This window comes from Leucopleurus acutus (assembly GCF_964270905.1).
Source record: "Leucopleurus acutus genome assembly, chromosome: X".
NCBI classification, from domain to species: domain Eukaryota; kingdom Metazoa; phylum Chordata; class Mammalia; order Artiodactyla; family Delphinidae; genus Leucopleurus; species Leucopleurus acutus.
Window position 1 is genome coordinate 15656214 of NC_139148.1, and position 18480 is coordinate 15674693.

Here is an 18480-nt window from a genome sequence, read left to right on the forward strand (position 1 = left end):
AGGAGACACGTCCTACTTGTGAGTGACATTCTGCAAAAACTCACCACTAAACAGTAACAAAGAAATATCAGTTCATTATGACCTTGAAAATATTTTCCAACTTGACCCCATATGTATCTGGATGACCCACAGGACTTGCTACCCACCCCAGCCCATCCCCCTCTCTCTGGTATTTTCAAACACAAAGAAGACAAGAAAGTACCTTACTTGAATAGTAAGTTCCCCCACGATTAAGAGATTTTTCACAAAGCTGAACAAAACTCCAAAGCCACGAAACAGAGTAAAATGAGAACTTCTTTAAAATGTATCTATCAGGTGTCCCCAGCTAGTAATCACAAAGCTTTCTGCAGCTGGTCGAGAGCCAGAACCTGGATGTGTCCACGAGCAATCCAAGAAGCCGTGCCTGGACGCTTACGAGCAACCTCGGCCTTTTACCCCCTACTCCCCTTGTCATTTTTGACAGCCAGAGTCTTTTCTGTAAGCAAATATAAGATGTAAAACTTCCTTCATGTGGGTGTCTAGATAATAATAGGGATGTATGACAACATTTCGAGCAGTTTAATTCCACACTGGAATGTCTCACCATAGCCCCTCAAAGAACCAATGCTAGTATCTGGTATTTGGTTTAAAATCTTTAAAAATGACCGAATTTGGTATACAGAGGCCAACTTACAATGACCAGAGATTGACTTAAATATGTTGTCTACACTCCAAGTAATTTTTTTTTATGGAGACTGGGCATTGCCAAGCTGTAATACTGTCAACCCATTAAGCAGCTGAAATGTTTTAACTGGAGACAGTAAAATTAGGCTGTTTATTAAAAAGAATAGGTTCAGTAAGTAACACTCTTCAGAGAATGAAAAACAACACCTAACAAATGTCACTTTTAATAGTTATAAAACTATGTCAAAAAAAGTGTTCACCGTACACAGCCTGGTCCAATGCTTATAATAAGATCTCAATGAACATTTCAGGAATTAAGTGATGTCCCACAGAAAGTGCTCTGATAAAATTATCAGTGCATTGCTTTAATTTTTATTTCCTTATTTGTCTATTGCTTGTTACCCCAATGATGAGCAAATTAGCAGATTCTACTAATGTTTAAAATTCTATGATTAATCAAATCAGTCAGTAAGTTGGGTGACAGCCATTGTCCATTTGCTGGACTATAAAGGCATCAAAGCTGTTAAAGTATTATTAGTTCAGCCTGACAAGTAAAAATTTATACTTTAGTTTAGACTTGTTTTCAAGGGTAATTCTGAAAAATAGTTTTAATAAACTAAGAAACCTAATAAGAATGGTAACTTGTAAGTAAATGAACAAAACACTGAATTAAGTATGGCTTGGAGACATCATATATGTAATGAATTTGCAGCCATTTCTACCTCTGGTAACCAGGGAAGATGCTGCTAATCAATGTGGACTTAGAAATGGCTTCAGGGACTTCCCTGGTGGTGCAGTGGTTAATAATCCGCCTGCCAATGCAGGGGACACGGGTTCGAGCCCTGGTCTTGGAAGATCCCACATGCCGCGGATCAACTAAGCCTGCCCACCACAACTACTGAGCCCTCACACCACAACTACTGAAGCCCGCGTGCCTAGAGCCCATGCTCCACAACAAGAGAAGCCACTGCAATGAGAAGTCCGCACACTGCAATGAAAAGTAGCCCCTGCTCGCCGCGACAAGAGAAAGCCCGTGCACAGCAACAAAGACCCAATGCAGCCAAAAATAAATAACTAAATTAATTAATTTTTAAAAAGATTAAAAAAAAAGAAATAGCTTCAAACCCCTTTTCCTCACAGGGCTCTGGGTAGCCTTCATCAATCTATCAAAGTTGGCATTTGAGCTGAAAATTTATCTGCCATCCCTGCTACAGATGTTTTAAACCATAAACACCATTTACCCTCTCACTAACCCTTGCCAGGTATCTGGTAGTTCAAGGAGTGGAATCAACTAAAAGGTATTTCAAGTTCTCTGAAATTAAACCAAATCAAAAGAGTTGTTTTCCTCCTGAAACATACATGAAGTGAATGAGAAACAAACTTGAATAGACTTCTTGCAAAGACCTTGCTCATCTAGGAGACTCAAGCTAGCCTACTTCCTTGTCAGACTTGAAAAGATGATACTGAGAGAGTTCTCTCCCTGAGCTTCACTAAAATGTTCACTGTGCAGTAAGACAATAGTTACCAAGGGGGGACTGAAAGAGGCTTTCCAGGGATGTGCTGCAAAAGGTCTCCCATTTGCTTTCTATGTTGGCATGTGGTCACATATGTCTGGGTTTCCAGTCTTCTTTTCCCGTTACAATCTGTAGCAGAAACTCTGTGTCCAGAGGAGAGGTGACAGGATAGAAAAAGAGAACAGACTGTTAACAAGTGTGCACCTCACACCAACCCTACAGTAGTAACGCTCCACAGTTTGGGGAGCCACAGGGACGTGTGGTCCCTTACATTTCAAGTCAGTCCTGCCAGTGCTTCGGATTTTCATTTGTTTTGGAAGGACAAATCCTTCTTGAGACGTAACTTTCAGGAATAAATCCTTTAAATTGGCCACAGGCAAGAAAAAAAACCCCAAAAACTGGATCCTTTGGTTAAGTAGAAGAATTTTTCTGCCTTCAAGTTTTAGAACAGGGATGTTTTAAGGACTGGTTTCTTGAGCACTGAGGCTCAAAGAGGTGAGCTAACTGTTCCAAGGCTACACTGTGAAGAATCCTAGCCTGGGCTAGGATTCAAACCCAAACCCAATCCTGTCAACTCTTGAATCACTACTCCACACTTTCTCCGACATAAATCTACCAAGAACACGTCACAGGACACGCTGAGGTCAGGATGGCTTCAGCTTGACTCAGTACATCCCCACTTTTACAGCACAAGGACTTATGGTTGGAATGACGTTGCTGACGCATTTTAACAACCTTAACAGCTGATTGGTAGTAGGGAGGAAATCACGTTCAGAAATGACCTTGAAACACAGAATCTCAGAGTTGAAAGAGCATGAAAGAAAATCAGTGACTTAAGTTCCTTATTTTCTAGATGAGAAAACAGCTACAGAAAAGTTGTTTGTCAAGGTCACACCGGGAGTTGGAGCCAAACACAAGCTCAACCCTGACCTCATCTCCAGTTTTATTCTCTTTCGGTTACACCTCAACGGCCCAACTCAGTGAGATAGTAAGGAACACTGGATTCAGGGATGACTTCAAAATAATTGGTCGGGGTTCCCCACTCTCTGGGCACTAAGGTCTCTTGAAGTTACGTCACCTCCATGGACGTGAAAGGAAAATTTTGGCAAAGCTCCCAGCGTTTTGACAGTTGATGGGAATTACCATGAGGTCACATGGATGTCCTTGAGGAGGCTAGTAAACCTGTCCACCAGGGGCACACACAGCGGACCCAGGATGGTGTCCCAGTTGGGCTGCATGTACTCCGAGGCACGTCTCTGGGCGTCACTCTCGCAGCAAAAATAATCAGCACATGGTGTCATGATGTACGGGATGAAATAATAATTTCCACTAGATGCCTGGGAAAAAGAAACAAAAATGTTTCACAAAATAATTGATGCAGAAGCACAGCTGTGGACTTGGGCAGGTGGAACCTTGGTGGGACAGGAAAGGAGAAAATGTCTGACGATGAACGACTTGCACAATATGACTATGAATCTATCATACGCAAAACAGGAAACCACTCAATTTCACAAGCTCTAACACGTGGACATACGACAAAAATTTGGTTTCAAATGCTGAACTGATCTGTATATGTTTCTGAACTTCATCAGCAAAGATTTTAGGGTTTTAAGTCTCAGAAATTACATCATTTCATTACATCTCCCCCCCAAATCAGAGGGAACTTCAGCCCAATGATAACCAAGGATTACAATGTAAAGGCTTATTTTCTTTCTTTCAGCATAGGTGGAAAAGCCTTGTTATTTGATAATTTAACCACAGGTGAACTATTTATAAACTTTGTTGAGTAAAAACTGTTTTGCTGGAAGCAGATATTACTAAATATGATTAGTCTCAGAGATGTTTTGAAAAAAGAGGATCTGTTTAAAAATTTTTATATTGTCAAACAATACTCAAGTAAAACAGTATGTTTTTTCTATGGAATAATCATGCTTCATAGTCAAATTGTAATCCTTTGTAAAGCATAAACACCACCTTTAAATAGCATTAAGCCCATGCTCAGTTTTTAGCAGATTTGGAGGACTAAAATATGTTTTTATATGACATTCTTCTATCATAGTCAATCTTTTGTCTATACTTTCATAAAAAGCAACTAGGTTAAAATTTCAGACTCTCTAATTCCTTTATCTTCACTAAGTTTTAAAGAACTTACACGGTGCCAGAAATAATTCATCTGACTTCTTCCCTTTAATTTTTTCAACTAAGGGAGTTATCTAGGAATTTTGGCATAATGCAGACATAACCTTGGGAAGTACACTTTCACCAAGAATGAAAGTCAAAGAAGCAACACAGTTTCATCTAAATTAAAAAGAAATTCATTCATCACAGAGACAACTGTCAGAATGCTACAATCTCAGATCAAACAGAAGTCTTGGGAAAACTTACCACATTGGGGAACTAGCTTGGAACAAATATGTGACAGACATTTTAAAATTTTCCTTTTGAATAAGATTTGCTTACACAAGGACAGGTGGCATTCTTATTTCTATCTAAATTCAAAATACAAATAATTGTCCTGCAATTATCTCCCTCTTTTGTACCTTCTAGAGCATCTGTAGTCCTGTCACGACATGTCTTTAGGCCCTAAAATAATTCGTTAAGCAAAAATGACTAGTGATGCCCCACTCAACCATATTTGAGACGGTCAGCAAACTTTTTCTGTTAAAGGCCAGATGGTAAATATTTCTGGTTTTGTGGGCCATATAATTTCTACTGCAACTACTCGACTCTGCTGTTACAGCATGAAAGCAGCTGCAGACAACATGTAAACACGAGCATGGCTGTGTCCCAATAAAACTTTTATTTATGGGCACAAATTTGAATTTCATATTTTCATATGTCCTGAAGTATTCATCTTCTGATTTTTTCCAAGCACTTAAAACTGTAAAAGCCAATGTGAGCTCACAGGTCATCCCAAAACAGGTGGTGGGCCAACCCTTGTCTAACACTAAGCTTCCTGATGTTTCATGATTCCTGATAATAGGTTTGATGAGAGTACTTACCCTGCTACAAAACAGCAGCTGGATGCTGTCCCCGTGGACACTAGATATTGGGGTTAAACACCTCAAACTACAAATGTCAGTCTGTTACAAAGAGAAGTAGCAAAATTTTTGGTGTGTTGGTGATAACTGGGGAATGGGAGGAACAAAGACCCTTCCCCCTCTAGTAATATCTTCAAATTCTCAAAGACAGGTTCAAATTGCCCAGCAAAGTAAGGTTTTGGTAGGTTAGAGACGAATTTCTCCATCATCTATAACAAGAAAGCCATGTTGCTAAAGTTAATTAAATTAAATGCCATTTATACACTCAGAAGTTAAACTGCTTGTTCTTCTACCTGAAATTGGTCGAGTTACGGTAAAAGATTTCCTAGTTCAGACTAAGAGGGAGAAAAGAGCTGTGTGAATCAGTGAAGTCCAGAAGGTAAAAAAAAAAAAAAAAATCCTTGAAGAAATAGAGTTTGCTATTTTCAAAAAGTTAGAGCTAGGGGGCTTCCCTGGTGGCGCAGTGGTTGGGAGTCCGCCTGCTGATGCAGGGGACACGGGTTCGTGCCCCAGTCCGGGAGGATCCCACATACCGCGGAGCAGCTGGGCCCGTGGGCCATGGCCGCTGGGCCTGCGCGTCCGGAGCCTGTGCTCCGTTATGGGAGAGGCCACAGCAGTGAGAGGCCCGTGCACCGCAAAAAAAAAAAAAAAAAAAAAAAAAAAGATAAAAAAACTTAGAGCTAGCCTCAGGTGTGTTGAGCTCCTCAGATCCCCTCCCCAGAAAAACAAACATAACTGGTAACACATATTTTTAAAAAACCATTTAAAGTCTCTATAAGTTGTCTTAAGAACATACAGCAAATGGAGAAACGTTTACTCGAGAAAATCGAGTAAATCTTGATAAGAAGACTGAGACTCTAGTATTTGAGCTATAACCTGCTCTTCCCCTACCCTCGAGCCCAGAGTGACAATTCTACTCTGGATGGGTATAGCCAAGAAGATGGGACCCCCTCCGACCCTCAGCTTCAAGTCTCGGGTGGCAGTTTCTCCCTGGGAAGGCTAGGCCACCAGCATCCTCATTCACCACAGCACTGTCCTGTAGAAGCTCTATCCCAGGCAAGCATGGCCAAGAGGACCAGGGCTCCATTCCTCCACCGCGTTCCCACTTGTATGGCAGAAGCTCTGTCTTAGGTGAAATAGGCCAAGAATGCTGGGCCCTGATCATCTATGTCCCAGCTCACATAGGGTAAAGGTTCCATGCCAAGAGAGGCAAGCTGAGAAGATCAGGGACTGCTACCCTTGCCCAGCACCCCACTCATAGCAGGGTATCACTCTGAGAGGGGCAGGCTGCTACTCCCCGCTCCCCAGCTCTGGAGCAGTGGTGCAGAGGCTCTGCCTAGGGTAGAGGCATGCTGTAAGAACAGAGAGCTTTGTAGCTCTCCCTAAGGGGACTGACTTTATGTGAAACATAGCATGGAGAAGTTCAAACCTACAGGCACTGTCAAAGACAATGGAGATTTTTATGGCAAGAAATTAAGAGGAGGCTGGTAGCTCCATGATAGCAATGGGTGAAAGGTAGACAAGCTAGAAGTTTAACAAAGAGAAACAGGGGAAGAGAGAGTTATGAAAGGCTTCCTGCGGTCAGAGTGAATCTTAAAGACCAGCTTTAAAAACTACCCCTGCAAAGAAGCCCAACGTTAATGATATTAGACTGTGGAACATTTATGTCTCCGGTGATTGGCAAAAACAATAAAGCAATCAGCTAACAATTAGGGGAGACTAACAACTGGATGTAATATCAATAGAGGAAGATCAGTCAGAAACTTAACAGGGAAACTGGGGAAAGATATAGTCAAAGAGAGCCCAGCTATAACCACTGTCATCCCCAGGTGGGGATAGGAGGGTGAGGGTAGCTGTATTCATGTTCAAGGCTGCACCTCCTGAGGAGTGACATCAGAGGCTGCACACTGGAGGAAATAGGCTTCACTGAACTAGTCCAGCAAAGTCACTGAACAAATAAACCAGCAAACAGGAACAAGTTCCAGAGGCAGGAGGGAGAAAAGTCAGTATCCAGAGTTGCTACATTATCTAAAATGTCTAGTTTTCAGCAACAAGAAATACAAAACATGCAAAGAAACAGGACAGTGTGATCTGTATACAGGAGAAACAGCAGGCACCAAGTAACTGCCTTTGAAAGGACCCCTGGGTCCTTTTGGACTTTGGAGACAAAGACTTGAAAACTGCTACTATAGATATGTTCAAAGAACTAAGGGAAACCATACTTAACAAATTAAAGGTATAACTACCATGCATCATCAAATACAGAATATCAATGAAGAATCAGGAATTACCAAAGAAGAAGCAAATGGAAATTCTGGACTTAAAAAGCATAATAACCAAAATTAAAAATCCACTGAAGGGGCCCCCAACAGGAAATTTAAGTGGAAGAAAGAATCAGTAAATTTGTACACAGATCAATAGGGATTATGCAAACTGAAGAACAGAGAGAAAAAAGAATGAAGAAAAGTGAACAGAGCCTCAAAGAAATGTGGGACACCATCAAGTGCACCAACAAACACAACTCACAATGGGAGTCCTGAAAGGAGAGGAAAGAAGCAGAAAAATACTGAAGGAAATCATTGCTGAAAACTTCACAAATTTGATTAAATGAATCTACATATCCAAGAAGTTAAATAAATTCCAAGTAGGATAAACTCAAAGAGATCCACACCCAGATACACTGTAGTCAAAATTGTGAAAGACAAAGTCTTGAAAACAGCAAGAGAAACAAGTGTCTTACCGTGTACAAGGGCAACCCAATAAAAAACATCTGACTTTTCATCAGAAACAGTGAACGCCAGAAGGCAGTAGGACAACATATTCAAAGTGATGAGAGAAAAAAAAGTGAACCAAAAATCTTATATCTAGCAAAACTATCTCTTAAAAATGAAGACGAGGGACTTGCCTGGCGGTCCAGTGGTTAAGACTCCGCACTCCCACTGCAAGGGGCATGGGTTTGATCCCTGGTTGGGGAAATAAGATCCTGCACGCCGTGTGGTGCACCCTTAAAAAAAAAAAATCAATCTAAAAATAAAGGTGAATCTAATGTCACTCTAAGTATACAAAGTCTCTAGAGAAAATTTCAACACCCTAATAAAGGATGTGAAAGAAAATCTGCGGGGAAATAAAGACATTTTCAGGTAAACAAAAACTGAGATAATTTGTTCCTAGCAGACCTGTCTTACAAAAAATATTAAAGGAAGCTATTCAGGCTGAAAGCAAGTGACACCAGACAGTAATTTTAATTCACATGATAAAAACAAAGTATGCAGTATAGTTATACAGGTAATTGTAAGAGACAACATAGTTGCTAATTTCTTCTTTCTTAACTGGTTTGAAAGACAATTGCATAAGATGATGTATATAATCATATGTTGGGGCCTGTAACATATAGATATGTAATATATTTGACACTAGAAGTACAAAAGATGCAAGTGGAAACAAAGCTGTATTGGAATAAGGAAACAGCACCATTTGGTAACTTGAATCCACAGAAACGAATGAAAAGAATCAGAAATGGTAAACAAACAGGTTAGTGTAACTCTATAAGTACTTATTTTCCTTTCTTCTCTCAGCTTTGTTAAAAGATAATATTATACAGAGTAATAATTCTAACAAAAATACATACAAAGATTACAACTAAATAAACCTGAGTATCCATAAGAGGTAGGTAAGTTGAAGGTGCAGGAATCCAACCTATTTGGATAGAATTGTTACAGGTTTTAAAACTATTTCCAAAACAAATATTTCTGCTGAAATCTTGACAGTCTTCCTTTAGCAAACCTATTCTACCCAAATAGCACAAAAGTTAACTTTGCCCCAGTCCTGCTCTAATCCTCAATAATGAGGTGTGAAAAAATAAGATTTTGACAAATATATGCTCTGTGCTGTCACAGGTTATGGCTCAAGTGGGCAGAGCAGCAGTGGTGGAGGCTGGTGAAAGCCTGCCCACAGCTGGAGCGGATCTGATCCTCTGAGCAAACATTTAGTCTCAGTTTGAGAAAATAAGGAGAAAGAAAGGGAACGCATGAACTCTGAAAACAACTGAACAAGTTTAACAAACAGGACTGAGGAGACAGCAGGTATCTGGAGCCTTGGGAAAGTAAAAATACTTGCTTTGAGAAAATCTTTCATAAAGTGTATATAGAAGTTTAAGAAATTTTACAGAAGGAAATTGGGGCTCACGACTACATTTTAAAAAGCAATTCAAATGAAAGCACAGGCTCTTGAGTGCAGTACTTCTGTTCTTACAAAGAATAGGCCCAAACATCTTCAAATGATGGAACACATTCAGACTTTTGTTGGTGGGGGAGATGCAAAATTAAAAAGAAAAACACTGATTAGCATAACACATGCTCAATAGCAAACCAGGCTTGGATATTTGTAATTGTTACATTTATAAATGGAAACATCTAAGAATCCAGCTCATTAAAACAAATTTAACAAAGGCAGCTTAGTTTCCTACATAAAGGGGCATTAGAACCAGTATGCTAGGCACATAACTATGTAAACCCTTATTCCAAACACCCTTCAAGTATTTCCAAAAGGATGATTCTGATACAGTAAGCGAAGTCAGAGAGCAGAGTAAAAGCCACTGGTCTCTGACACTATGAGGGTAGGGAGTAGAGGAACCTGTCCTCTGAAGGTTTTAGTTCTAAACTTAGCAACTGAGATTTCCCAAACTACTACCATCTACAAATATCACCACAATGAACAGTTCATCCCGTAGCATCACTAGGTTAAATAATAGGTATCTTTAAAAAAGCTCTCATTACAAAAGTGTGGTTATAAAAATGCCATAATTTTTAATGCCTGCCTAATACACCAACTGGTGAATATATATAACGTACTTCATCATTCTATCATTTAACTTTGTTTTGAAATTTTTCTTACTATACACTGAGATGAACACCTTTGCATATGGCATAGATGCATATTTACACTGTGGTCTTTTCCTAAGAATAGCTTCCCAGGAGTGAGACTACTAGAGCAAGTTTAAGGTTCCTGATATGTGTGGCCAAGTTGCTGCCAAAAAGGATGGAGCAGGTTATACTCCCACTGGTACTATACGAAGGCACTTCAATTTCACCACTGTCTCAGGAGAGCTGGGTAGTGTTTTTTTTTTTTTTTTTCACATTTGCTAAGTTAGGTAAAAAAGAAATAACTTATGATTATTGAAATAGGAAGTCAGTATCATATCAGCTCAAGCGTAGCAAGATAGTGGACAATTTGTATAGCCAAAGATTGAATCCCAGTTCTGCTCCATACTAGATGATGACCTTGGAAAATGTACTTATCCACCTAAACCTCAGTTTTCTCATGTTTAAAATGAAAACAATAATACTGTCAATTTCTTTAAGTGATAGAGGCTTAAAGACAGTCATGGCACATAGTGGACATCCAATAAAAGTATTGGCTATGTTAGATAGTTCTAGACCAGACCAGACCGGGAATTCTGAACCCGGAGCCCATTAATTCTTGGGGGTCTGTGAACTTGAATGAGAAAAAATAATTCCACCTCTGTCATCATTTGCCTTTAATTGAAACGCAACACAGCCTTCGATCAGGAATGTAGGTAACCCATTCTTGTTTTAGCAGGACGTGGGACTTTGTCACTAATAGAAATCACAGAATTTTTCATGTCATATTACAGTTCCTGCAGAGATCTCAAAATAACTTTTATACTTATCACTACTCCAAAATTATGACAGTTTTTAGACTTGCTGCTTCATTTTATTATTTGAGACGTTAGTAAAGGAGGACATAGATTACAATATACAGCTTTAAAAATATTTTTGGTAACTATATTTCAGTATAAATATAGTCATACTGAAATATAGTTGGTCTCCTTTGTAATCCTTTGTATTTATTTAAGCACTTTAAGATACATTCTGAGAAGGGGTCCATAGGCTCCTCCAGACTGACAAAGGGGTCCCAGGCCCCCAAAATGTAAGAAACCCTGCTCTGGACTCCAAGCACACGTTTCACATAGAACAGCCTACCTGAAGCCCTAAAACATCAGAGATTCTTCAGTGGGCTTCATATATGAACATTTCCATGATAATAGTGTGAGTCCCATCCATGAACAACTGTCTGGATTCTCCAGGACAGCCCAGGAGAGCAGAGCATGTTGGGGTCTCAACCTAATTGCCCATCAGGTTCAACCATGGCCACTACACAAGAACACGTGGGATGCACCCCCCAGCAGGCTCCTCTGCAGGCACCCTGTGCAGGAAGGCCAGCGGCCCAGGAAGGCCAGCACACAAACACAAGTGAAGGGGCCTCATTACACCAGCACTTAAGTTTTGTTTATGGCTAGCAGCAGCTCACATAGTTGGTCAAAAACAGCACAAGTTTTATAAATTAATTCTTTAGAGCAAATAAAATGTGTAAGAATTTATCCCAACCAACTCATGATGAGACTTTCAGCTTGACCTTCCAGGGAACATTTTAAAAGTAATGATACAAACATTTAATCAGTCAACAAATGGCCTACTCAAAAGAAGGGGGGAAAATCTAAGGCAGATGGAAGGTGGTTTAATACTACCCATGAGGTAAGCCGATTTCTGAGCACTTATGGAAGAATGCATACCTTGATTGCTGGCAGATTCAAGCTTTGGAGCTTAAATCTTGTAATACAAATGGACTGCAAATCCTTAGTGAAAACTAGAATTTAAACAGCATAGAAAATTGTTCCCAAGAAAACTCAGGGAGCAAATGCGCAAACCTAAGACAATTAAAAAATTATTTAACGTAACCATGTCTGACAAAGTCAATTTATTAAGGAAGAAAATCTAGGTCAGGTATCACTCTAAAACAAAATGATTACAAGGTACAATTCTTTGTCTAGTCAGTTAAAGGAGAATTTTTAAAAATCAGCATGCTTGCATATCAGGGAAATGCATTTTTTTTAAGATCAATGCAAATAGCATTCTACATTGCTATCTTTCTATACTGGCCTGGTCATAAGAGGAACAAATGCATATACAGAAGCTGAGTAACAATTTCAATTGGATAATCAGACTACTGTGCCACTGAAAGGTGAATGAAGATACCCCTGCTGGAAACATGCCATGTAGCACCAACTGAGCTATTCCAAGAGTCCATCTGCTTTGTTCAAATAACAGAATAGCTATCATAAAGTCAGAGAATTATTTCAGAGCTGGCACAAATCACAGTAATCACCTTATTAATAATCATCTCATTTTATAAGGGAGGAAACCGATTCCCAGCAAGGTTAACCAACTGGCCCACAGATGACCCCAGAGCCAGGCAAATCTCATGTCCTGCCCCTCCCTTCCTAGACTTCTTGTCACTGTCATTCCAGCTTAATTCTGAAATATCCTTAAATAGACACGGACATGACATACAAAACAAAATGCCCAACACCAACAGATGAGTGAATGGAGAAGTTTATGGTATATGAATTACGTCTTAAAGAAAATAAATGGGTATCATGGGACACTAAAGACTTATTCAGTTAGTAGGCAGAATTAAATATTTCTATCTCAGTTCTGACATTGGCCCTGTGAAATGTGACATTACTCCTGTGATATTCAAGAGGTACAGAGAAAGTTTTATGGTTCACACCTCCAGAGTACTCCAACTTATTTATTCAGAGTACTCCAATTTAAAAGAGAACACAGACCACAGGCATGAAGGGGAAAAAAAGACAAAAAAAGACTTGAACAGAGAACTTAAGATGAGGTAGAAATAAAAAATAGCTATACAAATGAAATAAATATTCAAAGGGCAGGAATTTTTACATAAATCACATTCAGTGCGTAAAATAAAATTCTCCATCTACTATGAGAGCTAGACTTGTTTGAAATTGAGTTTTCACAATAAAAGTGGTAGAAATTCTGATTCTGAATTCAGAAAACCCAAAGGATATGAAAAGTAGAAAAGAAATTTAATTGCCTTTTTACCAAAGTGTCCCTAAGCAATCGACATCATCCTTGGTAATTCTGGATCCCAAGCCAAAAAAACCTGAAGAACTGAGGAAGGCAAGAGGGAAGGACCAGGAGAAATTCTGTTATTCTAAACTTGAGGCCTCAGTGTGCTTGTAAGCCAGGTAAAAGACTTCCAGTATTGTAGACAATACCCCCAATACTGCCAATGTCTGTTTCTCAAAGAATTTTCACTTCACTGGGATCATAGAGGTAACTATTTTTATGGGAACAATGAGCTTCTTTCAAATCTCACTGGCTTTCCAGAGGAAAAAATAATCACCTAGTCCAGAGGTCAAGAACCAGATTAGTTTTTTAATAAGGTGTTTTTTAGTAACATGATCCTAGCTTGGAAATTTAACTCTGCTTTTAAAAAAACATCTCTGATCTCTAGCTTTAGGACATGACAAATGAAAGTAAGGTCTAGTTTACTTTGAACAATTTCTTCTAGAAGTATTGGGTGGAAAACCTCATCTTCTGCTAGTAATTTTCCTGGGGAACAAGGAAGGTTTATGTCCCCATGCTTCTTCTCTGGTGAGGCTACGCACAGCTTCCAAATAATTTCCCACCAATTCAAAGGAAAAAATTATTTCTGTGCATCTCAGCTTTCGAGGTACATGCTTAGTCTTGGGGTATATATGATTTACATATTTCTCAAGTAAAATGGTTATAAGCTGGTGGACACTCAGGCATACACCCACATCCCCCCTTCAAGGAAGGACGTGCTGCCCCAGCTACCAGGAGCATTGCAGCTCTCACCCCTGCTGTCAGCCCCTTCTGGAACTGCCTCAGCTGCAGAGAGCACTTCACTCAATGTCACTCTCCTTCCAGTGAGGGATGGATACAGGAGAATAAAGTCCTGGCCATCCCATCCCAACTCAGAACTACTCCAAAAGGTCATTCCAGCTCAGAGCTCCCTAGGGGGGATCGGCCAAGGCTGCCACTGAGCCTGCATCCCAGTTGGATTTCTCTCTCTTCCCAGTCCTGCTTCCTGCTCTCCTCTCCCTCAGAGGTGATCCCAAGGGCACTCCTCAATAAATCTGTTCACTAAACTAAGTCTCAGAGTCTACTTCCTGGAGGGAATCAACCTGCAAAATATAACGTAACTTTGAAAGTATGGTTATATTTACAAAGGAAAATTAAAACAAAGAATACCTGTGGACTATGTACAATAATAACAAACTACCAGGCAGTTCCAAGGTTTAATAGATAAAGTAGTCTCTTGGGGTTGGCTACATTTTCACTCGTTTTCATAAAGGCTATATTTTCACTCTTGTTTTTGATTGTTCATCATATAAATATGTCTTCTGAAGTGATAAAATGCTGATAGGGTCTATCTTTGTTATCTCTAAAACAGTAGAAGATAGCCTAAGAATGAAAATGGATGAAAATAATATATGAAGTCATTTTTATGGATCTCTGATCAAAAACTGAATTACATTTTAACTCAAATACTGAATTACGAAGCAAAATATGATGTGTTAAAGATTTCTGTGAAAGGTATTTCTTTTTAAAGTTTTTTAAAAAATATTTACTTATTAATTTATTTATTTTGGTTGTGCTGGTCTTAGTTGCAGCAGGTGGGCTCCTTTAGTTGCAACACATGGACTCCTTAGTTGCGGTATGTGAACTCTTAGTTGCAGCATGCATGTGGGATCTAGTTCCCTGACCAGGGATCGAACCTGGGTCCCCTGAATTGGGAGCGTGGAATCTTAACCACTGCGCCACGAGGGAAGTCCCGAAAGGTATTTTTTAAAAACAAATCTTGAAAAGGAAATTAAGAAAACAGTTTCATTTACAAGAATATCCAAAAGAATAAAATATCCAGGAATAAATTTAACTGAGAAGGTAAAAGACTTGTACACAGAAAGCTATAAACATTGCTGAAAGAAAGTAAAGGGGACCTAAATAAATGGAAAGACACCCTGTGTTTTTGGATTGGAAGACTTAATATTGTTAAGTCTTAAAGTGATAAACAGATACAACGCAATCCCTATCAAAATTCCAATGGCCTGTTTTGTAGAAATGGAAAAGTTGATTCTCAAATTCATATGGAACTGCAAGTGGCCCCAGATGGCCAAAACTGTGTTGAAAAAGAAGAACAAAGTTGGGGGAAACAGATTTCCTAATTTCAAAATGTACTATAAAGGTACAGTAGTCAAAACAGCGTGGTACTGGCATAAAGGTAAACATACAAGTCAATGGAATAGAATTTCAAGTCCAGAAACAAACCCTTACATTTATGATCAGTTGGTTCTGACAAAGGTGCCAAGAAAATTCAATGGGGAAGGAATAGTCTTTTTTGTGTGTGTGTGTGTGTGTGGTATGCGGGCCTCTCACTGCTGTGGCCTCTCCCGTTGCGGAGCACAGGCTCTGGACGCGCAGGTTCAGCGGCCATGGCTCGCGGGCCCAGCCGCTCTGCGGCATGTGGGATCTTCCCAGACCGGGGCACGAATCCATGTCCCCTGCATCGGCAGGCAGACTCTCAACCACTGCACCACCAGGGAAGCCCAGGAATAGTCTTTTTAAGAAATGGTGCTGGGGCATCTGGATAGCCACATGCAAAAGAAAGAAGCTAGACCCCTACCTCACACCAGACACAAAAATTACCTCAAAATGGGTCAGAGAAATAAATGTAAGAGCCAAAACTATAAAACTTTAAAAGGAAACATAAGAGTAAATTCTTCATGACCTTGGGTTAGGCTAAGAGTTCTTAGATACAACACCAAAAGCATGAGCCATAAAAGAAGTAATTGATAAAGTCTCTTGTAAGAGCCTTGCTTCCAGAATACACAAAGAACTCTACAGCTCCACAATAAGACTAAAAAATCCAACTAAAAATAAGCAAAAGACTTGAATAGACATTTCACCAAAAAAAGACTAAGAATGGCTAATACGCACATGAGAAGATGCTCAACATCATTACCCACTAGGGAAATACAAAACGACAATAGGATACCACTCCATACTCACTAAAATTGATATAATAAAAAGACAGACAATACCAAGTATTGATGATGATGTGAAGAAGCCAGACCTCTCATTGCTGATGGAAATGTAAAACGGTACAGCCACCTTGAACATTATTTTCATAGTTTCTTACAAAGTCAAACATATATTTACTATATGATCCAGCAATTCCATTCCTAGGTATCTACCCAAGAGGAATGAAGACATATTTGCAACACAAAGACTTGTACTTGAATGTTTATAGCAACATTATGAATAATAACCGAAAAGTGGAGACAATCCAAATGTCCATCAACTGGGGAATATATAAATACAACGTGTAATATCCATACACTAGAGTACTTTTCAGCAATAAAAAAGAACTACTGATACTTGCTACATCATGGGTGAACCTCACAAACATCATGCTAAGTGAAAGAAACTAGATGCAAAAGACCACATTATTGTATCCTTCCATTTCTATGAAAAGTCCTGAAAAGGTAAATCTATAACACATAAAGCAAATTAGTGGTTTCTTGGGGCTGGGATGGGAACAGGCATTGTCTGGAAACAAGTATATTTTGGGGTGATGAAAATGCTCTAAAACTGGGTTGTAGTGATGGCTGCACAACTCTTAAAAATCACTGAATTGTGTGTACACAGGTGCATTTTACGGTATGTCAATTATACCTAAATAAAGAGTTTAAAAAACCCCCCTGGAACACGAGGCTATGAGCATCAGCTGAAAAAGAGGTGAGCACAAAAGGTGATACTGTGTTGCCGAAGAACAGAAGGGCCGAGAAGGGCTGCAGGTCTGGTCCAGCCCAAAGCCTAGAGATTGGCTTCCCATACTTTACATCCCCGCAAAGCAACTGCTCCTAGAAATGGCAGCCAATGTAGCCATCTGTGATGGCTACTTTTGTGTGTCAACTTGACCGGCCACAGGGTGCCCAGATTAAACATTATTTCTGGGTGTGTCTGTGAGGGTGCCTCTGAATGAGATTAGCATCTGGGTCAGTGGGCTCAGTCAAGTAGACCGCCCTCCCCACTGCGGGTGGGCACCATCCAATCCACCGAGGCCTGACCAGGACACAAGGCAGAAAAGGAGGAATTTGCCCTCTTTCTCTTGCCTAAGTGCTTGATCTGGGACACCTCATCTCATCTTCTCTCATCTACACCATCGGCTCCCCTGGTTCTCAGGCCTTTGGACTTAAACCGAATTACACCACTGGCTTTCCTGGGTCTGCAGCCTGCGGATGGTAGACTGTTGGGCTTCTCAGCCTCCATAATTACATGAGGTAATTCCTCATGATAAATATCTCTTATCTCCCTCTTTCTATATCTCCAATTGGCTCTGTTTCTCTAGAGCAGGGGTCCCCAACCCCTGGGCCGCGGACCGGTACCAGTCCATGGCCTGTTAGGAACCAGGCAGCCACGCAGGTGAGCGGCAGGCAAGCGAGTGAAGCTTCGTCTGCCGCTCCCCACTTCTCCCCACCGCTCCCCATCGCTCGCATTACCGCCTGAACCACCACCCCTGCCCTGGTCTGTGGAAAAACTGTCTTCCACGAAACTGGTCCCTGGTGCCAAAAAGGTTGGGGAACTGCTACTCTATAGAACCCTGGCTAATACACTATCCCTCTACCAAATGAAGCCGAGTTCCATTCATTTTACTGCCGAGGGCACTGAGGATTGGGGTGGGGGATGGAATGACTGCCTGAAGTTACTAAGAGACAGAGCCAGGACTACACCCTGTGCCTCCCAGCCTCAGGCCCAATCTCCTTTGACTGGATTCCTGTCTCCAAGAAGGAGGTAATTTAAGAAATCAAGATCTAGAAAGAACAGGAAAGAGCCCATAAGTGGGCAGTATTAGCATGTAAATGGGACAAAATGAAGCGACAAATCTTCCCATTTCTTTTCCCAAGAAAACCACCTTGATGCCTTATTTTCAGGTCAGCTTATTAAACCCACACTCCAGTGGTAATGACATAAACTGTATTTGTTTTCTTCCTAGAATTTCATCCTCGGGCTTGAGGGAGGAGAGTCAAGGCTTCCACCTCCGGCAGGGAGCCCTGCCTGGGTCCTGGGGAAGCCTGGACCCCCGCGGCTGCAGGGTGGGACCTTCTGTGGAGGGGGGGCGTCACGCCACGCTCCGGCTCCCCTGCGGAGGGCGCTTTCGGGAGACCTCTACCTCCTGGGCCCTTTTCTCCCTCTCCCTCTGGGAACTCCAACTGGAAAGAGGCAAGAGGCTCTGCCCTTCTAGAAGGGTCAGTGGCTGAGGGCCAAAGGAAAGGGAAGAAAGAACTGTCCTTAGTCTAGGTCACAATTTCTCGGAGGATGGGCAGTTTTTTTTGGGGGGGGGGGCAT

The 18480-nt window shown here is 40.6% G+C and overlaps 1 protein-coding gene across 1 annotated transcript in view; it reads right to left on the reverse strand.

Moving 5' to 3' along the window:
• MAP3K15 (mitogen-activated protein kinase kinase kinase 15) overlaps positions 1-18480 on the reverse strand; it is a gene marked incomplete at its 5' end in the record, with an annotated part of 147245 nt that overhangs the window by 94333 nt on the left and 34432 nt on the right. The window contains 1 exon segment of the mRNA XM_082864190.1: positions 3321-3514. Coding sequence (XP_082720316.1) covers positions 3321-3514 — 194 coding nt within the window.